At 40.4% G+C, this 21,774-nt stretch overlaps 2 protein-coding genes across 3 annotated transcripts in view; one reads left to right on the forward strand and one right to left on the reverse strand.

Moving 5' to 3' along the window:
• The first annotated feature begins 5,712 nt into the window (after positions 1 to 5,712).
• On the forward strand, positions 5,713 to 9,480 carry LOC131255164 (receptor-like protein 7). The gene is made up of 4 exons (XM_058255863.1): positions 5,713 to 6,514; positions 6,605 to 6,784; positions 6,875 to 7,054; positions 7,202 to 9,480. The coding sequence occupies exons 1-4, from the start codon at positions 5,713 to 5,715 to the stop codon at positions 9,478 to 9,480; spliced, it is 3,441 nt and encodes a 1,146-aa protein (XP_058111846.1).
• Positions 9,481 to 13,067: 3,587 nt separating this feature from the next.
• The window catches only part of LOC131255719 (uncharacterized), a 91,373-nt gene continuing 82,666 nt past the window's right edge, over positions 13,068 to 21,774 (reverse strand). For both annotated transcript variants that reach the window (XR_009176309.1, XR_009176305.1), the window contains exon 6: positions 13,068 to 13,332. The gene's annotated coding sequence lies outside the window, so the exon portion shown is untranslated. The remainder of the gene's footprint in view (positions 13,333 to 21,774) is intronic.

Here is a 21,774-nt window from a genome sequence, read left to right on the forward strand (position 1 = left end):
GAAGTACAAGGAACAAGCGGACAAGCATCGGCGACAAAAAGTGTTCAAGGTAGGCGACCGCGTTATGGTCCATCTGCGCAAAGAGAGATTTCCGACCGGGACGTACAACAAGTTGAAAAATAAGAAGATTGGACCGATACCAATCATCCGAAAGATTAATGACAACGCTTATGTTGTTGATCTCCCAGATGATATGGCAATCTCACGGACTTTCAATGTCACGGACCTGACCGAGTATCATGAACCAGAGCATGACGAGAACTCGAGGACGAGTTCTTTTGAAGTGGAGGAGACTGATGTAGAGCGGGTCGCGGACAGTTACATGGCCAAGATGGATCAGAAAAGGCCCGGTCGACGACAGAAGTGATCCAGACCATCGAACCTTAAATCGAGCGTATCTTGCAATCCGGAATGAGTTATCTGACGTAAAATATATGATTTTGGGGTAGAACGAGCTACTGAAGCCAACCAACCCCACTACACCAGGTTGCGCAGCCCAGAATTGCGAAAAACCCCTGGATTGACAGTCGTTTCCCTGTTTTAATTTCGTTTTCACTATAAATAGTAAGTTTTAGTTTGATTATAACTCTTCATCCGTCGGGCTTTAGGAGTTGCGCCCAACGTGAAAAGAGCTTAGAATAATTAGGAGATCGGTTTGGTGAAGCCAAATAGGACACTTACTATTTTTGGCCGAAAACCTTGCGCACTAGTAGACATCACGACCGTCTATAAATAGTAAGTTTACTATTTATAGTAAGTCACGGATTCTAGGAGTTTGAGTTGTAGTTTGATTCTAATTTCTTTCCCATTGCTTGGTACCCCTATTTAAAGGGTTGTGAACTCATTTTTATTCATCAATTAATCAATTTCGAATTTCTTAAAATTTATTTCTATTTTCTGCTTTCTTTACTCGTGGATTCGAGAAGTCTCTGTGAGGAGTTCAGAGAAGCTCCGTGGATTCGAAGTAGTTATCCTCATCACGTTCATCCCTGCGTCATGGACCTAGACTAAAACTAGTTAGACTAACTTTTAAATTGCGTCTAAAATGGCAAGCCTTGTAACGACCTCAAATTTTTGAGACATACAAAACTAGACTAATTAAGATTAAAAATTTATGTTTTTAATTAACAACAAAACTAAACACTTAGCACAATGGTAGAAGTATTCTCAATGGCAAGATAAGTTAGAGGATTGATTCTTTGCAGGATAGTGTTAATGATAATGGACCTTATTTCGGAAATATCATAGATGACAATTGTAAATCTCGATAATTCGAATCCGAGCAATCCATTGATTTTCCAAAGTTAATTTCTTTAATTTCACAAAAGCTTTGCACATCTTTTATCCTTAATTATCATGTTCTAATTAGGTTCTTAAAGCTAAAGAATGATCAACAAGGTTTATCTATAAGGTTAAGGATCATTTAGAAGTTTAAGGAGTTGTTTTGGGTCGAGGGTTAGGGTCATTAAGGCACTTTATTTATCTATTCTTTGCACTTTGATGCCCACGTCCTCTTGTGTCTTTGGTCTTCAGCTTCCAAAGGCTCAACCAACTACATGATAAGATATACAAATTAATGCACTAGCATGGGTGCTTTTTGCCTAAATTCTTAGCTTCGTTTCATGCCCTGCCTGGAAGGAAATAGATGGTGATTTTCAAACAATACCCCCCTCATATGCAATTCTAGTTAGAGCACACTTCGGTTAAATTCTAACTAATGGGGCTTTTAACCAAGTGATGCTTATAGTTTCACCAACTCTTCATACTTTAACACTTCATATTTTTACTATAAAATTGATTGGAGGAGTTCATTATAGAACCTGCTGACAAGTACATTCCACCTGATTTTGTTATCGGCAAAGGGTTTTTCTTCTTCAACCCAATGAAACATTGTTTTGATGGATCATTTGCTGCCTACTCGGTCCAATTTGTAGACCATAACATGAACTTTGTGTAAGCAGACAAACAATAGTCTAATTTTTATTTTGTCAAAAATTGCTTCAATTCTCAATGATGGTTTAAAAACATGAAAAATAAAAAAATAAAATAAAATAAAAAATAGAGCAATTGAATATCAAAGCATGTTTAATCACCACTGTAATCATATTCATCGAAATCGCTTTTTCAGAATGCAGTCAACAAGTAAACATGAGCCTTTAGTCTTTGATCAAGATAAGATAGGGCCATAATCGGAAGTGAGGCCACTTGAGATGCAATTATCCAACAAGAAGCTTATTTTTTTTTAGCAATGTTCCTCAATAATAGCATGTCATAATTACAAGTTAGGAAAGTGCAAATAGCTTTTCCTTTTCTTCGTTAAATAAATGCACTTTGTATTTTCTAACATCTGTGCATTGTTAATGTCAAGTAATGCCCCATTTTAGAAGTTGTACTTTGATACTTAAAAAGGTGGAGAGGGTCCTTCACACCAGTCACACTTTAGAATGCCCAGTTTTCAGGCATCTCAAATAAAGTTGTCCTTACATGCTTAAAATAAAACAGTGAGCTTAATTTCAACCAATGTAATTGATAGTGAATGAACAACACGTGAAAATTCAATACTTTCTATAGTCTAGGTGATGCACATGATCCGAACCATCCAATTACTTAGCTGCTTTTTGGATGGACCATAACTAAAACCTAAATTGATTAACTAATGGATTGGTAGACTGTTCTGGACAATGTCAATAATCCAACCAAAAGCAACATCAAAAGGGTCATCATATTGATTGAACAATCTAAAGTCACAAACAAAATGATTCCTTTCAACGGTCTATTTGAAGGCACAAATCAGATGGTTAGGATTGTTATATAGATGAGTCTAATTTTTGAGTTATGACCCATCAAGGACAATAGGTACAATATTCTACACGACATGGTTATAAATGTATGCTACATATAATAATCGAGCTTGATACATGATCTTGGATGCACATACAACCTAAATACATTGAAATAATAAATTTTAGCCTAGTCCCTTCGTTCATGGGAGCTCAACTTCTAGTCAGGGTAGTTCAACCTCCACTCAGCATGCAGTTGAGGTTAAGTGTGGATTAAAAATTCTGACACATGGTCTCATCACCCCACAAGTTGAATGTTAATCATTGATCAATCTCTTTTAACCCTGCATCATATATGCTCCTACATGCATGCTGAATGCATCACTACACCATGTAGCTCGCTGCTTTAGTAAATTTCACCTATTGTGCTTGGTGCAATCTTTTTGTATAGTGGTCCATTGCTTTGTACATTTCACCAATTGTGTGGCCGGTGTTATCTTTTTCTTCCCAAGAGGAGGTAATGATTTGAAGAGCCACTGGGATTCTAAGGATTGTGGAATTTTGATGTGGCTACCAACTTGACACAATCCTCCTTTATCCAGCCTTAGGACGGGCAATATGAACAGAAAACACCCACTAGGGCTGAAAGTCGGGCGGGTTCAACCCGACCAACCCGTGACCGACCCGACATTGGGTTGTGTTCGGGTAAGATGTACCGGGTTTGGTCTCGAGCTTGTGCTTTATAAACACTAACCCGATAAAGGTTGGGTCGAGCTTGGGTTGAGGTCTCAGGTTGCCCGACCCAAACCGAACCCGATCAATATATAAGTTATAAATGATAATTGAGTTTGGATTATCTTTGTTGAAGGCATAGGAAATTCCAGTGTCGTCGGGTCTAGTCCATGCCATTTTTGATGACTCAAGCTAACAAGATATGCTAGATTTCTCTCTCAAATCGATTGCGTACTATATAACAAGACTTTTCCCCTTTCCTGCTATCGGTCAGTCTAAGTGGTCCGATGGGTGCCTCCTAAAATGGGCCGCATCAAGGTTAATGTAGATGGCTCAGCCCATGGTAATCCTGGCCCGTCAGGAGGAGGCGGAGTGGCTAGGGATGATTCGGGCTCATTGCTTTTTGCATTCTCCTCGGGTTATGCCCTTGGTTCTAACTCTAAGGCGGAGATTAGAGTGGTTTGGGAGGCCTTATCTTTTTGCATTTCTAGCAATGTCGCTAGAGTGGAGATTGAAAGTGACTCTAAGACTGTGATTGATCTCATCAACGGGAAATCGTCCCCTGCTTGGAACATTTGCTACTGATGGATCAGAATCAAACACCCTACATCTAAGCTGGAGGTGTCTTTTGCGCACTGCCCTCGGGAAGCAAACGGAGTAGCTGACGATTTTGCCCGTACGAGCAGCAACAGCCAAGCCCACGTCGTCTACCATTTAGCAGCATCCTTGCCTAAATTGACTTAAGGTCCTTTGTTTCTGAACAAGGTGGGTCTTGGGAACTTAAGGGTTGTTTGACTCTTTTTTTTCTTATTTTGCCCATTCTCTGTCATGATGGGTGGGCCTTCCTCTTTTTGTTATTGACCCGCCCGAATTTCGTACCCTCTTGTATAGTTTTTCCAGCAGATCAATGAATTAATGTTTACAAGAAAAAAAAAAAACAATATATATAGATATATATATATATATATATATATATATATATATATATATATATATATATATATATATATATATATATATATATGACCGAGCCCACTTGAGTTGGACTTAGGTTGAGAATTTTCAACTCAGGATTGGATTAGGGTTAAGGTATAGGAACCTTGGACTGGGCTAGGGTTGAGCACCAACCCACCCGTCATTTTTCGGTGACCATAGGTAGCGTCTCCTGTTTTTAGTGAAAACGGAGCTAGGCAAGGGAGTGAAAAGAATGGCGGTGAAAAACCAGAGCATTTTCGTCGCCAAATGCTCTGTTGGAAAGTAAGTTTTGGACGACTATCCCTGGAAGACGCTGGATAAAAGGGTGACGTTTCATGGGTAAATTTCTCTACAAAATACACTTTAGGGTAGGCTTATAGAACATCAACCACTAACCAGTACTAATAATGCAATCCAAATCTATCTTGATGTTTATATGCCATCCAAACCGTTTATAAGGTCATTGCCACTGTGATGAAGTGAAAACACCCAAAAGTTTGCCTGAGATGAAACTTTCTACTAATGTTTCAAACCGTGGTCACTGTATTCCTACTGTTTCCTCCCGTGCGGCCCACTTGCTTTTTGGATCCACCTCATTTTTGGTCTTAGATACTATAATAATCTCTCAAAACGGATGCACGGTGTGGATTTCTCATAGACATCACGGTGGGCCCCATTAGCATCACAATGCAGGAACTTCATGGGAAAGACTTTGGCTGGAAATCCCCGTACCGCTGACGCTTGCCGAGCTCGTCAAATGAGATCAAAGTTGCATGGGCATCACAATGTTGTATTTATTATATCCACACGGTTCATCTATTTGAAGAGATCATTTTAGTAAACAAGTCCAAAAATAATTCATATCCAAAGCTTAAGTGGACCACACCAAAGGAAATAGTGGCGCCATGAAGTTTTTAACGGTGGGTGTTAAATTCCCTTTTCCATGTGGTGTGGTCCACTTGAGATTTGGATCTTCCTCAATTGTTTTCTAATGAACTAAATTCGGCTGAAATAATGAATGGACGGTGTGGATAAGCCACATACTTCATGGTGGACCCCACATATATTGGAATTTGGAAAATCAAACGGGCACCACGAGCGGCTCTCGTATTTCACACGTATGAGCCTTAACAGTAGTAACCTCTTCACTTTTTGTCTATAAATAAAGCTGACGCTTCCTATTCCTACACATCCCAAACTCCCAACACCCATCTATTATTGACCAATGGCTCTCTTCTTTTCTTCTAAAAACAACCCAGCATTTCTCATTCTCTTCTTTTTATTATCTCTTCTCTTTCTCACTACCCAACAATGCAACCATCATCACTTCTCTGCTTTACTCCACCTCAAGCATCGTTTTAACTTCATTGATGATTACACCCTCTCTACTCTCCCCTCTTGGAATTCAAACAATACCGATTGCTGCTCCTGGGAACGCATCACGTGCGATGGACCCACTGGTCACGTGATCAGCCTCGACCTCAGTGAGCTCCATATCTCTGGTCGGATTGATTTTGAAAGCCTCTTTCGTCTTCGGAGCCTCCAGAGGCTCAACCTCGCTTACAATTACTTCGATCACTCTCCATTCCCATCTGGGTTTGACCAGCTCACCAGGTTGACGCATCTCAACCTCTCTTCGTTATCCTTTTATGGCCAAATCCCACTGGAAATCTCCCGCTTGACCACTTTGGTTTCTCTCGATCTTTCTGGCAATCGATATATCAATGGTTCATCCTTTGAATACCTGAAACTCGAAAACCCAAGCATTGGAGCAGTCGTCCAAAACCTGTCCAATCTGAGTGAACTCTATCTGGACTGGGTAGACATCTTACTGCAGGGCCAGACCTTAGATTTGCCACTCCCTATTCTCCGCAAGTTGAGCTTACGATATTGTCTTCTTTCAGGTTCCATCTATTCTTCCCTTTCACAGCTCCATTTCTTATCTGAACTGGACCTCAGCGGAAACAATCTATCCTCTGCATTGTCCAGCTTCCCAGGGAGTCTGCACAAGTTGATCTTACAAGATTGTGATATTTCAGGCTCCATCTATTCTTCCCTTTCGCAGCTCCATTTCTTATCTGAACTCGACCTCAGCAGAAACAATCTCTCCTCTGCAGTGCCCAGCTTCCCAGGGAGTCTCCGCAAGTTGATCTTACGAGGTTGTGACCTTTCCGGCTCCATTCATTCTTCCCTTTCACAGCTCCATTTCTTATCTGAACTCGACCTCAGCGGAAACAATCTATCCTCTGCAGTGTCCAGCTTCCCAGGGAGTCTCCACAAGTTGATCTTACAAGATTGTGATATTTCAGGCTCCATCTATTCTTCCCTTTCGCAGCTCCATTTCTTATCTGAACTCGACCTCAGCAGAAACAATCTCTCCTCTGCAGTGCCCAGCTTCCCAGGGAGTCTCCGCAAGTTGATCTTACGAGGTTGTGACCTTTCCGGCTCCATTCATTCTTCCCTTTCACAGCTCCATTTCTTATCTGAACTCGACCTCAGCGGAAACAATCTATCCTCTGCAGTGTCCAGCTTCCCAGGGAGTCTCCACAAGTTGATCTTACAAGATTGTGATATTTCAGGCTCCATCTATTCTTCCCTTTCGCAGCTCCATTTCTTATCTGAACTCGACCTCAGCTATACCAATCTCTCCTCTGCAGTGCCCAGCTTCCCAGGGAGTCTCCACAAGTTGATCTTAATAGATTGTGGTCTTTCAGGCTCCATCTTTTCTTCCCTTTCACAGCTCCATTTCTTATCTGAACTCAGTCTCAGTGGAAACAATCTCTCCTCTGCAGTGCCCAATTTCATAGGCAACTTTTCCTCCTTGACATCCCTGCTCCTTACAGAGTGTGGATTGCATGGAAAATTCCCTGACAGTGTTTTCCAGCTGCCAAATCTACAAATCATCGACATATCAGACAATCCACTTGTAGCTATCAATTTGCCGGAGTTCCCTCAAAACAATACTCTACAGCGATTGATCCTTTCATACACTGGATTATCAGGAAAGTTACCAGATTCTCTCGGTAATCTCAAATTCTTGACTGAATTAGACCTCAGCAATTGCAACTTGTCAGGATCATTACCATCCTCACTTTGGAACCTTACCAAACTGCAATATCTGTCTCTTTCATCCAATAAATTGAGCGGCCCAATTCCTTCTTCATCTGGAAACGAGCTTCTGAATCTCAAAGAAATCTTCTTATGGAATAATTTGCTCAATGGGACCATTCCATCATCATTGCTTTCACTCCCATCATTACAAATGTTGGTTCTCGGAGGTAACCAACTTAGCGGTCAACTTGGTGAGTTCCACAATGCCTCTTCTTCACAGCTGGAGTACATCTATTTGGGTAACAATAATTTCAGTGGTGTTGTGGAGCTAGGCTTATTTCAAAACCTCAAAAAACTTTCCTATCTGGATCTTTCAGATAACAACTTGTCAGTCCAATATGGCAGTGGTAATTCCACATTTGTTTCCATCCCCCAGTTTCAATCTTTGTTGTTAAATTCTTGCAACATCAGCACATTTCCAAATTTCTTGAGAAATCAAGAGAAGTTGGTGCAATTGGACCTTTCCTACAATAAAATGAGTGGTGAAATACCCAAATGGATATGGGAGGTTGGCAATGGGTCTTTATCCTATTTAAATCTTTCTCACAATGTTCTACAGGGAATAGTACCATCTCCCCATCTTTTGTTGATCAGTCACTTGAGTGATCTGGACATTAGCTCCAACAAGCTAGAAGGCTCACTTCCTATCCCACCACCTTCCACCTATTTCTTTTCAGTTTCAAACAATAGCCTTGGTGGTGAAATCCCTCGATCATTTTGCAATGCAACATCCCTAACAGTCCTTGATTTATCTCACAATCACTTCATTGGTCAGATTCCACCATGTTTGGGTGAGATTGGCGATGCCCTGTCTGTGTTGAATCTTCAAAGAAATGCTTTCAATGGCACCTTACTTCAGACATTTAAAGAGGGATGCAGCATACAAACGCTTGATCTCAGTGGGAATCAATTGGAGGGCCAAGTACCAAGGTCTTTGGCCAACTGCAAAATGTTGGAGGTATTAAACCTTGGAAACAATCAAATAAATGACACCTTTCCATCATGGATAGAAGCTTTGCCCCTTTTACGCATTCTTGTCTTAAAATCCAACAAATTTCATGGCCCCATTATACTTTCACAAACAAATCAAAGCTTCCCAATGTTGCAGATCATTGACCTCTCTTCTAATAGTTTCATGGGTGCTTTGCCATCAAATATGTTTGAGAATTGGAAGGCAATGATAGATGAGGATAAATCTCAATCTTTCCTTCATAGAACCCTACTTGGACCAATAAAAATGATATACTATAAAGACACGGTGACAGTAATGATCAAAGGACTAGACAGGGAACTCTTCAAGATCCTATCCATCTTCACAACAGTTGATCTCTCAAACAACCATTTTCAAGGGGATATTCCAAAATCTATAGGGATTCTCAAGTCGCTACATCTACTCAATATGTCGCACAACGGTTTCACGGGCCAAATTCCAACATCACTTGAGAATCTAGCAATGCTAGAGTCATTGGATCTCTCACAAAACAATATCTCAGGAGAGATACCTTGGCAGTTGACGAAGCTAACATTCCTCTCAGTATTGAACCTTTCACAGAACCACCTTGTGGGAAGCATACCACAAAGTAAACAATTTTTTACATTCACAAATGAATCATTCCAAGAAAATCTAGGATTGTGTGGACCTCCACTATCAAAGAAATGCAAAGATGCCGACGGTGCACCATCGTCTACTCCATCAACACTGCAATCTGAAAGGAAATATGATTGGGAACTAATGTGGATAGGATTTGGAGTTGGATATGGAGCAGGTGTGGGGATGCTTTTCTGGACTCTAGCACTTTCGAGGAAGGGAAGGAGAGAATTTTATATATTTGTTGATGGAATGCTTGCTTTGATTTTTCCTTCCATGGTGTTTTCTAAATAGCAATGATGGTATGAGGATTGGAATTAGGGTAAGTATGTTTGTATAGTTTGTGCCTACAAGATTGTAATTTTATGTTTTTGCTTGGTCTTTATCATATATGCGGCAGTTGTTTGTTGCATTTGCACCTGCTTGAATGGTTGTACGGAACACTTTCAAATAAATAAAATTACATGTGGTGTGCTCCCACATTTCTGCAAAAAAGAAAAAAGAAATGTCTCAGCTGTCTCTTTGTTTTCAAATTTTGGCCCACCTTAGCAACAAGATAACTCAATCTATGAGCTGGATGATCTAACCAATGTAGCCTACCTAGCCAGTGGTCTTTTCCCAATGGTCTACAGAAATGTGGGCCAAGCAAACGTTCAGAAGAAGAAGAGTAGTGTTTTATGTATATTTTTATATTTTGTGTTTTTTGGATCATCACACGCAAACTTCTTTCACCTTCCCACATTTATGTATGTGGAGTGTAAGAGTAATCACTTGTTACCATTTGATGATTTTTGAGTTGGACTTTTGTGATGCCAAAAAGAAGTGTGCAAATCATCATTTGCTCTCACGGCACCATAACATGCAGTTTTCTACTTGCAAGGGGACACTTGGCCAGTCTAACCAAGCAATATGGACTGTGCATTACGTCCATAACACATTTCTTAGGCCACCATGTAAAAATCTCACCAATAAGATGATTCATACCATCTGAATAATAACTATTTCATCGACAGTGAACAAAATTTATGGGAAAGTGGGCCTATTCAGCAGTGAGCCATCCATCTGTTAGGCCCATCATCTATTGCTTACGGTTCTAAAGAATCAATTTTATCAGAAAATCCTAACCATGGTTTGGCAATAAATAAATATAAAAGGAAGTCCCACATATGGATGGATTATATCAATATCTCAGGAGAGATTTCTTGACAACCAACAAAGCTAACATTCATCTCGATATTGAACCTTTCACAAAATCACCTTGTGGAAGCATACCACAAATTAAACAGTTTTTTACATTTACAAATGAATCATTCCAAAGAAATTCGGGATTATATGGACCTCCACTATTGAGAAAATGCATTACACCACCATCAGTAATACAAACCAAACTTTGAAAATACTCAAATTCAGAGTTGGACTGAAAATTCATGTGGATAGGATTTGGAGTCAGATATGAAGCAGGAATATGAGTTCTTTTCTAGACTCTTAACATTATGGGCAAAGGGAAGGAAAGAATGCAATAAATTTATAATAAGATACTTCCATTGATTTTTTTTCCTCAGCAATTTTTGCTCTAAGGCGATGACCATAAATGGATTTAAGTTATGGTTGTTCATGGCTCCTAGCTTCTCCAAGAAATGTTTAGATATGTACGCTACTGGTTTGAGGTGGCTGATTTTGTTTGGTTTAGCCTTGCTTTTGTTTGGATTTTTTGTTTTTTTGTTTTGTTTTGTTTTTTTTCTTGTTTGTATTTGTTTTCCATATCAATAAATTTACAGGTGGTGAGCTCCCACCTTTTTGTAAAGAAGAATAAACGGAAAAAAATGTATCCTACCTAATGCGGAGAGATAAGTTATTAGCTTAATTTTCATTCTGAATGCTTGTGTCCATGTGCTTAACTCTACACACCTGTTAGCTAGCATAAGGGAAAAGGAAGTGTTGATTGATGTATCAAATATACCCAAATTAATAGTTGTTAGTGGTGGGTTACATATCATACTTTTTCTATCCCATTTACAATCTCACATCCATCAACTTTCCAGAGCTTTGCTAAGCCCATATGCATGTGCAGCAAAGCTCATCTACATGCCATAATGCCAGCATGGAACTATGAAGCCAAAATCCAACCATCCATCAGAAAAGTATCACCATATTCATTCCCTAGCCCAAGAATCAGGTTGATCTAATTTTAAGGGGCCACATGCTTAGTGGACCAGATTTATTTTAAGAAAACATGTAAAAGGTCAGACCACCCTAATGGATGGATTGGATCTCACACATATATCCCATGTTGCAACATGTGTTGCCATACATGAGCTTATTGTACAGACACAAGGGCTTAGCAAATGAGACCATTTGCAAATCATGGGCACTTTTCAAAGGGAGTGCAAAAATAAAAGGTATTCATGCTTTCTCGTAGCTTGGAACTCCAAATTTCACACCAACAGTAGATTGCTCCCTTACATTTAAGAATTTATATAACTAAAGTGACAATATATATGACACCCATCCCTAGAAAGGTAGGTCCCAACCTAAAGATCATCAAGTGGGCCACACTTGTATTATTGAGTATTTATTTATTTATTTATCATATATAGTTTTCTACAGTATTGTCTACCTAATGAATGGATATGCATGATTATCATGCATGCCTTTAAGGTGGGCCTAAGCCCACTATTTTGTGTGCCTGACATCCAGTTCCTAAATTAGGTTTACCTGATATTTTAGGACATAAGACAAAAATTCATCTCCATCCACAACTGAGTTGGGCCTAAACACAAGAAATAATGCAAGAGGGGACACCCACCATAGGTTATGTGTGTGGCCTAAATGGTGTGTATATTCTATCCAATCCGATCATCAAACTAGTCTAATTAGGATGAATAGATATCATTCCAAGAGTCATCTTGATCCAAAAAACAAGCAGACCACACATTGTTAACATAGAAATTTTAGGCATGATTTTATATTGTTACTAAGAGTCTAGCCTACAGGAATTGTTGCATGTCACACAAGAAGTCTTGTATGTTTTGGTGTGAGTGCAGGATATATGCATTTGCCCTTGGCTGGGCTACTTATATTAATATCTTAAAATGACAGAAGCATCTCTCATCATGCATACCTGTAAAACTAGTGGCTATACCACGAGGATTACTTGAAGAAAAAAGTTAGAACAACCCATCAATAGGACATACACATAGATTGAGTTGGACCACTGGCCGTTCACTCAGTTCAACAGTAACCTACCGGATGAATGGACCATTATGGTTTTCTTCCCTAATTTTTATGATGCATCTTGCCGTTACCTTTAAATCCTTCTTTGCATTTTTTTTCTTTGAGGTTTGAAATTGATTTTCAAATACACTACAAGAAAAATGACTTTTATCGGCGGTCCAAAGCACCAGTAAAGGTCAAAAATAGCGCCGTGGAAAGCTTTATCAGTACTCAGACAAGCATTGAAAAAAAGGCGCGCTGGCAAAGGCTTTACCAGTGCTCATCATCATTTACCAGCAATTTTTCTGGCCAGTGATCGAGTAGACTTTTCCAGCGCCCATTTTCCTTTTTCCGGTGCATCTGCTAGCCATCGGTAATCACTAAAAAAGCATCTGGGAAAGCTGAAAAAGCGCCAGCAAAAGTCTGTCCAAACACCGGTAAAAGTCTTCTGAAGCACTGTTGCTGGCCACCAGTAATCACTGAAAAAGCGCCTAGGAACATCAAATATGTCAACAAAAGTTTGTCCAAGTGTCAATAAATGTCTTCCAAAGCACGACAAAGGTTTGAGAAGCACCGTTAAAAGCCATGCAACCCATGGCAAAAGCCAGTATTATTATTATTTTTTTGGGTTGGACCTGTATTTTTTAATATTTGAAACCTAAAAAATGTTAGGGTACAATTAAAAATGAATATTAAACAAAATTTGTATGACTTTACAATAAAATATATAATATTTACAACAATACGTTGAAAATGGTCTTGAATACATAAAAATAAATAAAAATCCTTCATGTGGTCCACTCCTAGATTGGCCACACTAACGAATGAAATGGAGAAGACCGAACTGGTAAACCTCTCATCAAGCCACTTCATGCATTAGCTTGTTGAACATAGATGGCACTGTTGGGCTGATCGTCTTTGCGGTCCATATCCCTGCAATCCAATGTGTAATCAAATTACTCGATATAGGTGCTGACTCTAACAAATACTTTGAGCTAGTTGTGTAATCAAAAGAATCCAACTAGTATCTCTGCTAACAAAAAGAACTAAATAAATAAATAAACATATATTGGAGTAGCAGGAACATTGTATCAAAGAAATTGAATGGTCACGAGAAAAAACAATACAATGATTTGGGACATGAATTCTGTTTCCATTGGTTCGGGTGCCTCCGCAACATTTGTAAACCTCGGTCAGAAGAAATTGGTACAGAAAGAGAAAACAGATTACAAGTGTAACCATGAAGAGAACCTTTCAATTACAAGCTAGCAGAAACCAATAATACAAGCCAAAAGTTCACCAATTTCAATTGGGTTTTCCTTGTGTTGGAAGCAGTAGAGGAGTCAACGGAATCAACAAAAAGATGATACCAAACAAAATGCCAGCAATTCCCAGAATAAACTGAAAGTTTCACTTCAGTTTCAATAAGCCAGAAACTTGCTGGGTTGAAACTACTAATACTCCAAGTAAATCATCAACTTGGAATGCTTTGCCACCTTTTTGAACAGGTCAACTCAACCAAGCTTTCAGCCAGGCCACAAGCTTTTTGAACAATGTACAAAAGAAAATCTACACAGCAATATGCCAGGACTACAACACTTCTTGTTTGTATATCATACCTTAAAATTTTCTGTTGAACAGCTTGTCAGCAGTGTGGCAAAGCTAGGAGGTAATGATGAGTGAACAGAATCAAAGCTGTTGGTGAGTAATGGTTGCTGCGAACACACGTGTTGCTTGCCTGTACTGGGGGAGGTCAATATACTCCGATTGAGGTGAATTTTCATATCTAGTGTCATCTCTTGGATATCCAATTTCCAATACGTTCTTCAAAGTTTCCCGGAATGGAAAAGCATTAAAAAGACAAATACAAGGAAGGAAAAAAAAAATAGATATTTTACCACTACATTTTGGTTGATGGATCAGTTTTGTTTCGTGGCATATTGTCAAAAGAATTTGCCATGTTGGTCCATATACAAATATAGAATAGAAACATCGCCTTATTCAAAATTTTAGTTGACAGAACATACTTTTACTCCTGACATATGCTTACAAGGACTTACAGAGTCCCTTTTCCTGGATTTACAGATTGTTCTTTTCCGGTTAGGCAATAAGGATTAGACACCCATATTCTAGGACTTTTGTAAGGATGGTTGGTTTTGTATTTCCTGAAACCTGTGTTTGGAAAAATACAAATATGGTAAAGGTTTGGTTTGGATACCCTTATGTAGGAATGTGGGAGTTTTATCCTAATTAGGTGAATACTAAACTTTGGGAGAGTTTAAAGGAGATTCGTTGTTTTTTATACTTTCAAGAAATGTTCCAAGTTACTTTATGTGAGAAAGTAGTATTTCAACTTTAGTGGAAAGCTTAATCTTTATAACAATGCATGATGTGTGGGGTGTAGTAACCATGCAATGGTTATGGTGCATCAAGGAAGCACCAGCTTCAGGCGAATCAGTTAAGAATTACTCAAAAGGGTGTTTTCTTCTCCCAAAATCAAATTAATTGTTGATTGTGAATACTTTTCTCAAACTAACCTACGAAACCAAAATATAGCACCACATTTTAAATGAGTAAACCGAAGGCTATGCAGAACAGGGAACAAGTAAAATCTGCAGAGCTGACAACACACCTACTGTCGTGCAGCTTCATCATCAATTGTTACAAAACAAAGAAAGTTTTTATTACAAACTTGGCAATAACAATGATGGATAAGATACTTCTTCTCCCTCATGAACCAAATCCTAAAAACACCAAGTGCACCTTTGGTAACTCTTTCATAAAAAAGAAATCAAAGGCGATGCACAGCAAGCGTTATGATGAGTTCAAAGGAAGGAGTTCATGCAGTTATGGAAGTGGTTATGCCAAGGGATAGATCGACAGGTCAATACAGAGGGTTTGCCCTCGTTAGAATGAGTTTAAAGGAAGAACTCTCCAGAGCCGTTCTCATGTTGCATGGAGAACGCTTCGGAGGGATGCCACTGCTGGTTCAAAGAGCCAGGTTTGGTCCATATCGAAATCGTAGGAGTTCATCTCGAATCTCCGCGGTATCCATGGGGATTCAAAGGAAGATCACATGTACTGACCCTCCCCGCTGCAACGCTATCTCCTTTAAAGGAGCCCTCACCAACCCCTTTGGCTCAGTGAAGGCGTCTCTGCCTCAAGAGCCCAGTAGATCACAGAAAGAAAAAAGAAAGGAACCAGAGAAAGCCATTCCTGAAGAGTTCGAACCTACTCACAACCTACATATCAGCCAAGATCGCCTGGACCTCTCCAAGAAGGCGCTGCAGGATTCGGTGGTGATCACCACCAGAGAGGGGGCTTCCATCTCTCAAGTCAGAGACTGGATCGATAGCTGCTGTAGAATCAATCCGGAGCAATTCACAATCAAACCCATCGGTTACAATGAGCTGTGGATTAAGGTATGCTCGGGTTTTAATCCAGGTACTCTAATAATGGCAGTAGCTCTCCACAAAGATGGACTAGTCATCAGAGTGCAATCTTGGGAAGAATTTTCTATCTTCGGAGGGGAAGATGTTTGGATTCTCATATGGGGAATTCCACTTGAACTCTGGTACGAAGAATTTCTCATATCGGTGGCCTCGGTTTTAGTTTCCTTTATTGATTTGGACCCCAAAACCAGGGATGAGGATGAGGTGGCTGTGGCCAGAGTCCGTGTACGTAGAACAAGGGAGATCCCCTCCCGACCCACATTCAGGTCCTTGCGGAAGGTAGACAGATCAAGATGCCGCTGCAGAGGGAAGCAAAGGACGACCTTGCCCCGAGATGGGGAGATCTCTGGAAGCTTAGGGAACCCTTCCCACATTCCAGGCTCGTCGTTTCCGTGAAAGGAGGAGCACAATCTCCATACTCTCACGAAACACTGAACCCCAGTCCTCTCTGTCCAGCTGGTGCATTCGATGACTCTGGCAAAGCCTAGTCTCATCGTCAGACGCGTGGCATTCATCCCGTGACTCAGGCACCATCCATCGATGAAATCAATACATGTGGAGAGGCAACCATAAATCACCCCAACTGCGAGTCGCTCGGCACGTGCGGCATCACCTCTCTTTCGGAGGAGATTTTGCCACGTCAGCTCAAGGCTCTTGCCTTCTCGAACACGTCTGAGTGCAGTCCTAGAGACAATAGATTGTTGCCACGTGGACGGCTGGCAAAGAATCACTCTTTTGTTCAATCGAGACCCGAACCCGATTATGTTTCGTCTTATTCAGACCTTGTGTCCTTAGGCTATCGGATCCCGACTGCTTTTTCGGGTCGCGCTCCCTCAGAATCGCTCAACCTCATCACACCCCTTCATCATGATCAAATCTCAGACCGAAGTCTCATCCCCCTACCCTTCCAGAGGGGGATGACGACTCCGCTCCAGATGGCCGGAGAAAAGAAGCAAGCTCTCCAGACCGACGCCGTTACCCGATCGTGTGTGGGTGAAGACAACGTCAAATACAACAACATCTCCATGCAGTCGAAAAATCCTCCTTCTCCAGTCTCCATTCTGTCTTCTCCTATCTTGTCCTTCTCAGACTAGACAGATCAAGGGCTCCTCACGCTATTTTAGGAAGATCCTACTGAGGTAGTTATCAAAGCCGAACCTCTGCAAATCCGAATCGGAACGATGAAGGATCTCCAGTCAGGGAGCACCCATAATTATCCAGATGAAACTCATAGGGCAAAGCTGATTGATACCATCCAAAGGAAGAAGTGGATTAGGGACGCAATCGGCCATGTATGTAGATCCTTAGGTCTATCCTTTGGGAATTGTCCTGAGGATTACATTGCCTTATTCCAGTGCATAGAGTCTCGAGGAAGACCCCTATCGGCCACAAAATCCCCTCGAAGTCGTCTCTCCAGGTCTTGTAGCAACGGAGAACTGAAGCGTCTCGCGTCGTTTCCCAAAGGGTCGAATCCCCTTAGCATCAACTCAGAGGATATGGGTAATTGGGGCAGATCATTTGCCCAATGAAGATGATCTCTTGGAATGTCAGGGAAGTGAGGTCTAAGCAGAAAAGAAGACTCATCAAAGAAATTTGTATTAGGAATAACTCAGATATTATCTGCTTCTAGGAAACCAAAGTCCCCCACTTTGATGATAATCTGATGAGTTCTCTATGGAAGTCTAGCGGTGTTCAATGGGTGGTTCTGGACTCCTCAAGTAGCTCTGGTGGCATTTTGATGGCTTGACAATCGTCTAAGTGGGCTATGCAGTCCAACCGGATTAGCTCCTTTTCAGTTTCAGTTACTTTGCAAGAGTTAGATTCCGGTCGTCTTTTTCTTATAGTTTCAGTCTACAATCCTTCTCAGGATGCCAAAAGAAAAGAATTTTGGGAAGAATTGAGTTCTATTAATCAGAGCTTCGCTGGCCTTTGCTGTTTCGTGGGAGATTTTAACGTTACCAGATTTGTTGAAGAAAAATCCCGAGGGAATAAGACCACTCTTGCGATTGCTGCTTTTTCGCGTTGGATTGAAGATCACGAGTTACTGGATCTCCCTTTAATTGGATCCGGATTTAAATGGACCAATGGGAGAGCTACTCCTGTTCAGTCTCGTCTAGACAGATTCCTGTTTTCTCCTGATTGGCCGGACATCTTCCCATCGATTTTTCAGTCGGTTCTTCCTAGAGTCACGTTGGACCACAATCCTGTTCTTCTATCTATTGATGAGCAAAATTGGGGCCCGAAACCCTTCAGATTCGATCCTCTTGGCTGCTAATTGAAGGTTTTCACCACATGATTTCTGATCGATGGGCTAGTTTCCAGGTGAAGGGCTTTGCAGGCTACAGATTATTTTCTAAACTCAAACAGTTGAAGGTCAAATTGAAGCAGTGGAAGCAGAAGGAATTCTGTGCAAGGGAATCGAAAACGGACTCTCTCCTCTCAGAGCTGTAGAGGATTGATGAGGAAGCTGAAACTTCTTCAATGTCCACCGATATGCTAACTAGAAGAATTCAACTGATCCAATCTCTCTTAGCGAGGACCTTAGAAAAGGAAATTTCTTGGAAGCAAAAATCCCAAGCTAAGTGGATAAAGGAGGGAGACAGGACCACTAGCTATTTTCACAATATTGCTAACATGCGCACTAGAATCAACAAAATTAGTAGCATTGTGGTCAATGGTGAACAGATAGAAAACAAAAACAACATTGCGGAGGAGGCCATTTCATACTTCACCTCGCTACTTAAGGGAGAAGAATTGCGTAGACCTCGGCTGGATCACCTTTAGATGGATACCATATCCCTAGAAGATGTTATTCAGCTCGAAGCCCCATTCCGTGCGGAAGAAGTGAGGAAGGCAATTGAAGCCTTAGGGAGTGACAAGGCTCCAGGCCTGATGGTTTTCCCATCTTGTTTTTTCAATCCTTCTAGGAGGTTATCCAAACAGATATGCTGGATTTTTGCAACGAATTTCCTAGCAGATCCAAGCTGTCGAAAGGTCTTGGGGCTACTTTCATAGCTCTGATTCCTAAGATTGTAGGGGCAGCTACGTTCAAAGAATTTAGACCAATCAGTTTGATAGGGGGGCCATACAAAATTCTGGCTAAAGTTCTAACGTCCCGGCTCAAGAAGGTGATAGGGAAGATCATTTCAGGAAATCAAAGTGCTTTCATTCCAGGTAAGCAGGATTGCGCTCTTGTAGCAAACGAATGCTTGGATTCTAGTCTCAAGTTCGGGTCCAAGAATATTATATGCAAGTTGGATATCGAAAAAGCGTATGATTACATAGATCGGGACTTCCTAGATTACATGATGCTGCGGATGGGATTCAGGGTCAAATGGAGAGGATGGATGAAATGAAAGCATGCATAGGATCGGCCTCCTTTTTGATCCTTATCAATGAATCTCTGCACGGTTTCTTCAAAAGCTTGAGGGGCTTACAGCAAGGAGATCCCCTATCTCCATTTCTTTTACTTATAGTAGGTGAAGCCCTGTCCAAGTTGCTGGATAAAGGTCAAGCTGAAGGTCTCCTTTGTGGATGTAGATTGAAAGGGATGTTTAACCCAATTTTTCACATCCAGTTTGCGAATGATACACTGATTTTTTTCTGAAGCTAGCTTAGATAAGGTGGACTTCCTGCATACTACGATTCGATGCTTTGAAGCTGTATCTGGTCTGCAAGTCAACTTAGCAAAATAAAAAATGTATGGGGTCAATTTGAAGACAGAGGAGCTTAATTCATTTGCTGAAGTTTTCGACTGTACGGCAGCCACTCTCCCTTCTTTCTTTGTTGGCCTTCCCCTTTGTTTTGGTTCGCCTCCTATATACCTGTGGGAGAAAGTCATAGCAAGGTTCCAGATTTATCTTGCCAGATGAAAAGCCCGTTATCTATCGTTGGGAGGTCGGCTCACCCTTATTAAAGTGGCCCTATCCAACTTACCGTTGTACTTTATGTCTGCCTTCAGATGCCCGGGACCAGTGTTGGATACTCTAGAAAAGCTTAGACAGGATTTCCTTTAGCATGGCAAGGAAGACAAGAAAAAATTTCATTTATTAAAATGGAAAGAAGTGTGCAACCAAATTCAAGGAGGTGCAGGGGTTAAAGACCTTAAGTCGATGAATCGGGCTCTCTTGGGGAAATGGGTATGGAGATTAGGGTTGGAAAACATAAATCTTTGGAACATTATTATCAAAAGCAAATATGGCAAATCAGAGGGAGGATGGTGGACTAAAGACTCCTCGACCTACAGGGCGTCAGCTATTTGGAAAGACATTCTTAAAATGAAAAAGATGGTTCTCAAAGGCATCGGCTTCGAACTTGGGAAAGGCTCTAATGTCAGTTTTTGGGAAGATATCTAGTTGGGGGAGGCCCCTCTCAAGGAAAGATTTCCAAACATTTATCTTCTAGCCTCCTGTAAAGATAGTTCCATGGCTGACTGCTATTCTATTGTTGGAGACAACATAGTTTGGAATTTCCTTTGTAGAAGGAATCTGCAAGATTGGGAGGTCTCAGAATATACAGCCCTTCTGGAAGTCATTTACTCGATCAGGCCTTCTCAGACTGACGTTGACAGGTTAATCTGGAGATTGGATAAGTCTCGCAGATTTTCTGTCAAATCGCTTTATCAACTGATTCACAGCAACTTGTTCGCCACAGTCGCTTAGCAGCCCTCGCATATCTGGAGATATCCGGCTCCCCCTAAGATTGTCGTTTTCGGGTGGTTAGTCAGTAAGAAGAAGATTCTAACTGTAGATAATCTGAAAAAAAGGGGGATGTTGTTTGCTAACATCTGCCTCTGCTGTATGAGGACCGAAGAAACACTAGACCACCTCCTTCTGCATTGTTCTTTTATATCCAGAATCTGGTCCGAATTCTGCTTTCGGTTCAATATTTCTTGGTGCGCTCCCGAAACGGTGGCCCAACTTTTGTTTGCTTGGCATGGGGTAAAAATTGGCAAGAAGAAAACCAAGCTTTGGAGGATGGCAATCCTTGCTACCTGGTGGTCCGTGTGGGTTGAAAGAAACAGTAGATGCTTCTCAGACAATTCTAACTTAGTTGATGTTGTTATCTCCAAGTCTAAGCGTCTCTTAATTGAATGGGCCTCTTATGTAGATTCTTGGAAGGATAGTGATCTTAGCTTTATTGGAGTTTAGGGAGTTTGCAATCTCTGCAGACTCTCCCTCTTTTTTTGTATCTCTCTCTTTTCTTAATACAATCGTTATCTTTCAAAAAAAAAAAAAAAAAAAAAGCGTTATGATGACATGCAAGTCCTGTGCTCATCAGCACATATGGATCCCCATGGACTACTTTTAAGTTGCAACAAACAGAGGATTTAGCACTACAGACTACTAGCACACTATCACAAGAGTTGCACCAATACTCATTGTCAGTTGCTGCTAAATACTATAAAAAATAATGTTAATAAGGCATTCATATTCATTTTTTTGTTTCAGATTCTTAAGTTAATAAGTAATGTTATTAATGCTTCAAGTACATGAAACAAGAATCTAATTGGATTTTTTGGGAAAAAAGATCAAAAGAAAATTAAAGTTTGAGATTGTTTACCATCACCGGAGGCTGGATTGTTATTGGTGGCAGAAATCCAACTTAATCATAATGTTACAAGTTCCTTGCTTTTTTTGTAGGGTGAATTTTTAACATTCTCTATCTAATATGTTTGCAGACGGACTTGTTTGTAAATATGCCAAATGCATTATAAGTTATTGCCTCAATTGTTTTTTGTTAGAAATATCACATTCTATACATTGAATAAGAATAATTTTACTGAAAATTTTTAGTAGATAACAAAGATAGCTGCAACTTACAGTTAATATATTGGAAATGCACATCCTACAATCACATCCCATAAAATATATATATATATTTATATATATATATATATATATATATATATATATATATATAT

This window comes from Magnolia sinica, chromosome 9 (genome assembly GCF_029962835.1).
Source record: "Magnolia sinica isolate HGM2019 chromosome 9, MsV1, whole genome shotgun sequence".
NCBI classification, from domain to species: Eukaryota; Viridiplantae; Streptophyta; class Magnoliopsida; order Magnoliales; family Magnoliaceae; genus Magnolia; species Magnolia sinica.

Bases quoted from the DNA above. Each gene is read 5' to 3' on its own strand.
- LOC131255164 (XM_058255863.1), top strand. From the start codon at position 5,713: ATGGCTCTCTTCTTTTCTTCTAAAAACAACCCAGCATTTCTCATTCTC. The intron at 6,515-6,604 runs GTGATATTTCAG...TCTCCTCTGCAG, and splicing joins CAAGTTGATCTTACAAGATT to TGCCCAGCTTCCCAGGGAGT. The intron at 6,785-6,874 runs GTGATATTTCAG...TCTCCTCTGCAG, and splicing joins CAAGTTGATCTTACAAGATT to TGCCCAGCTTCCCAGGGAGT.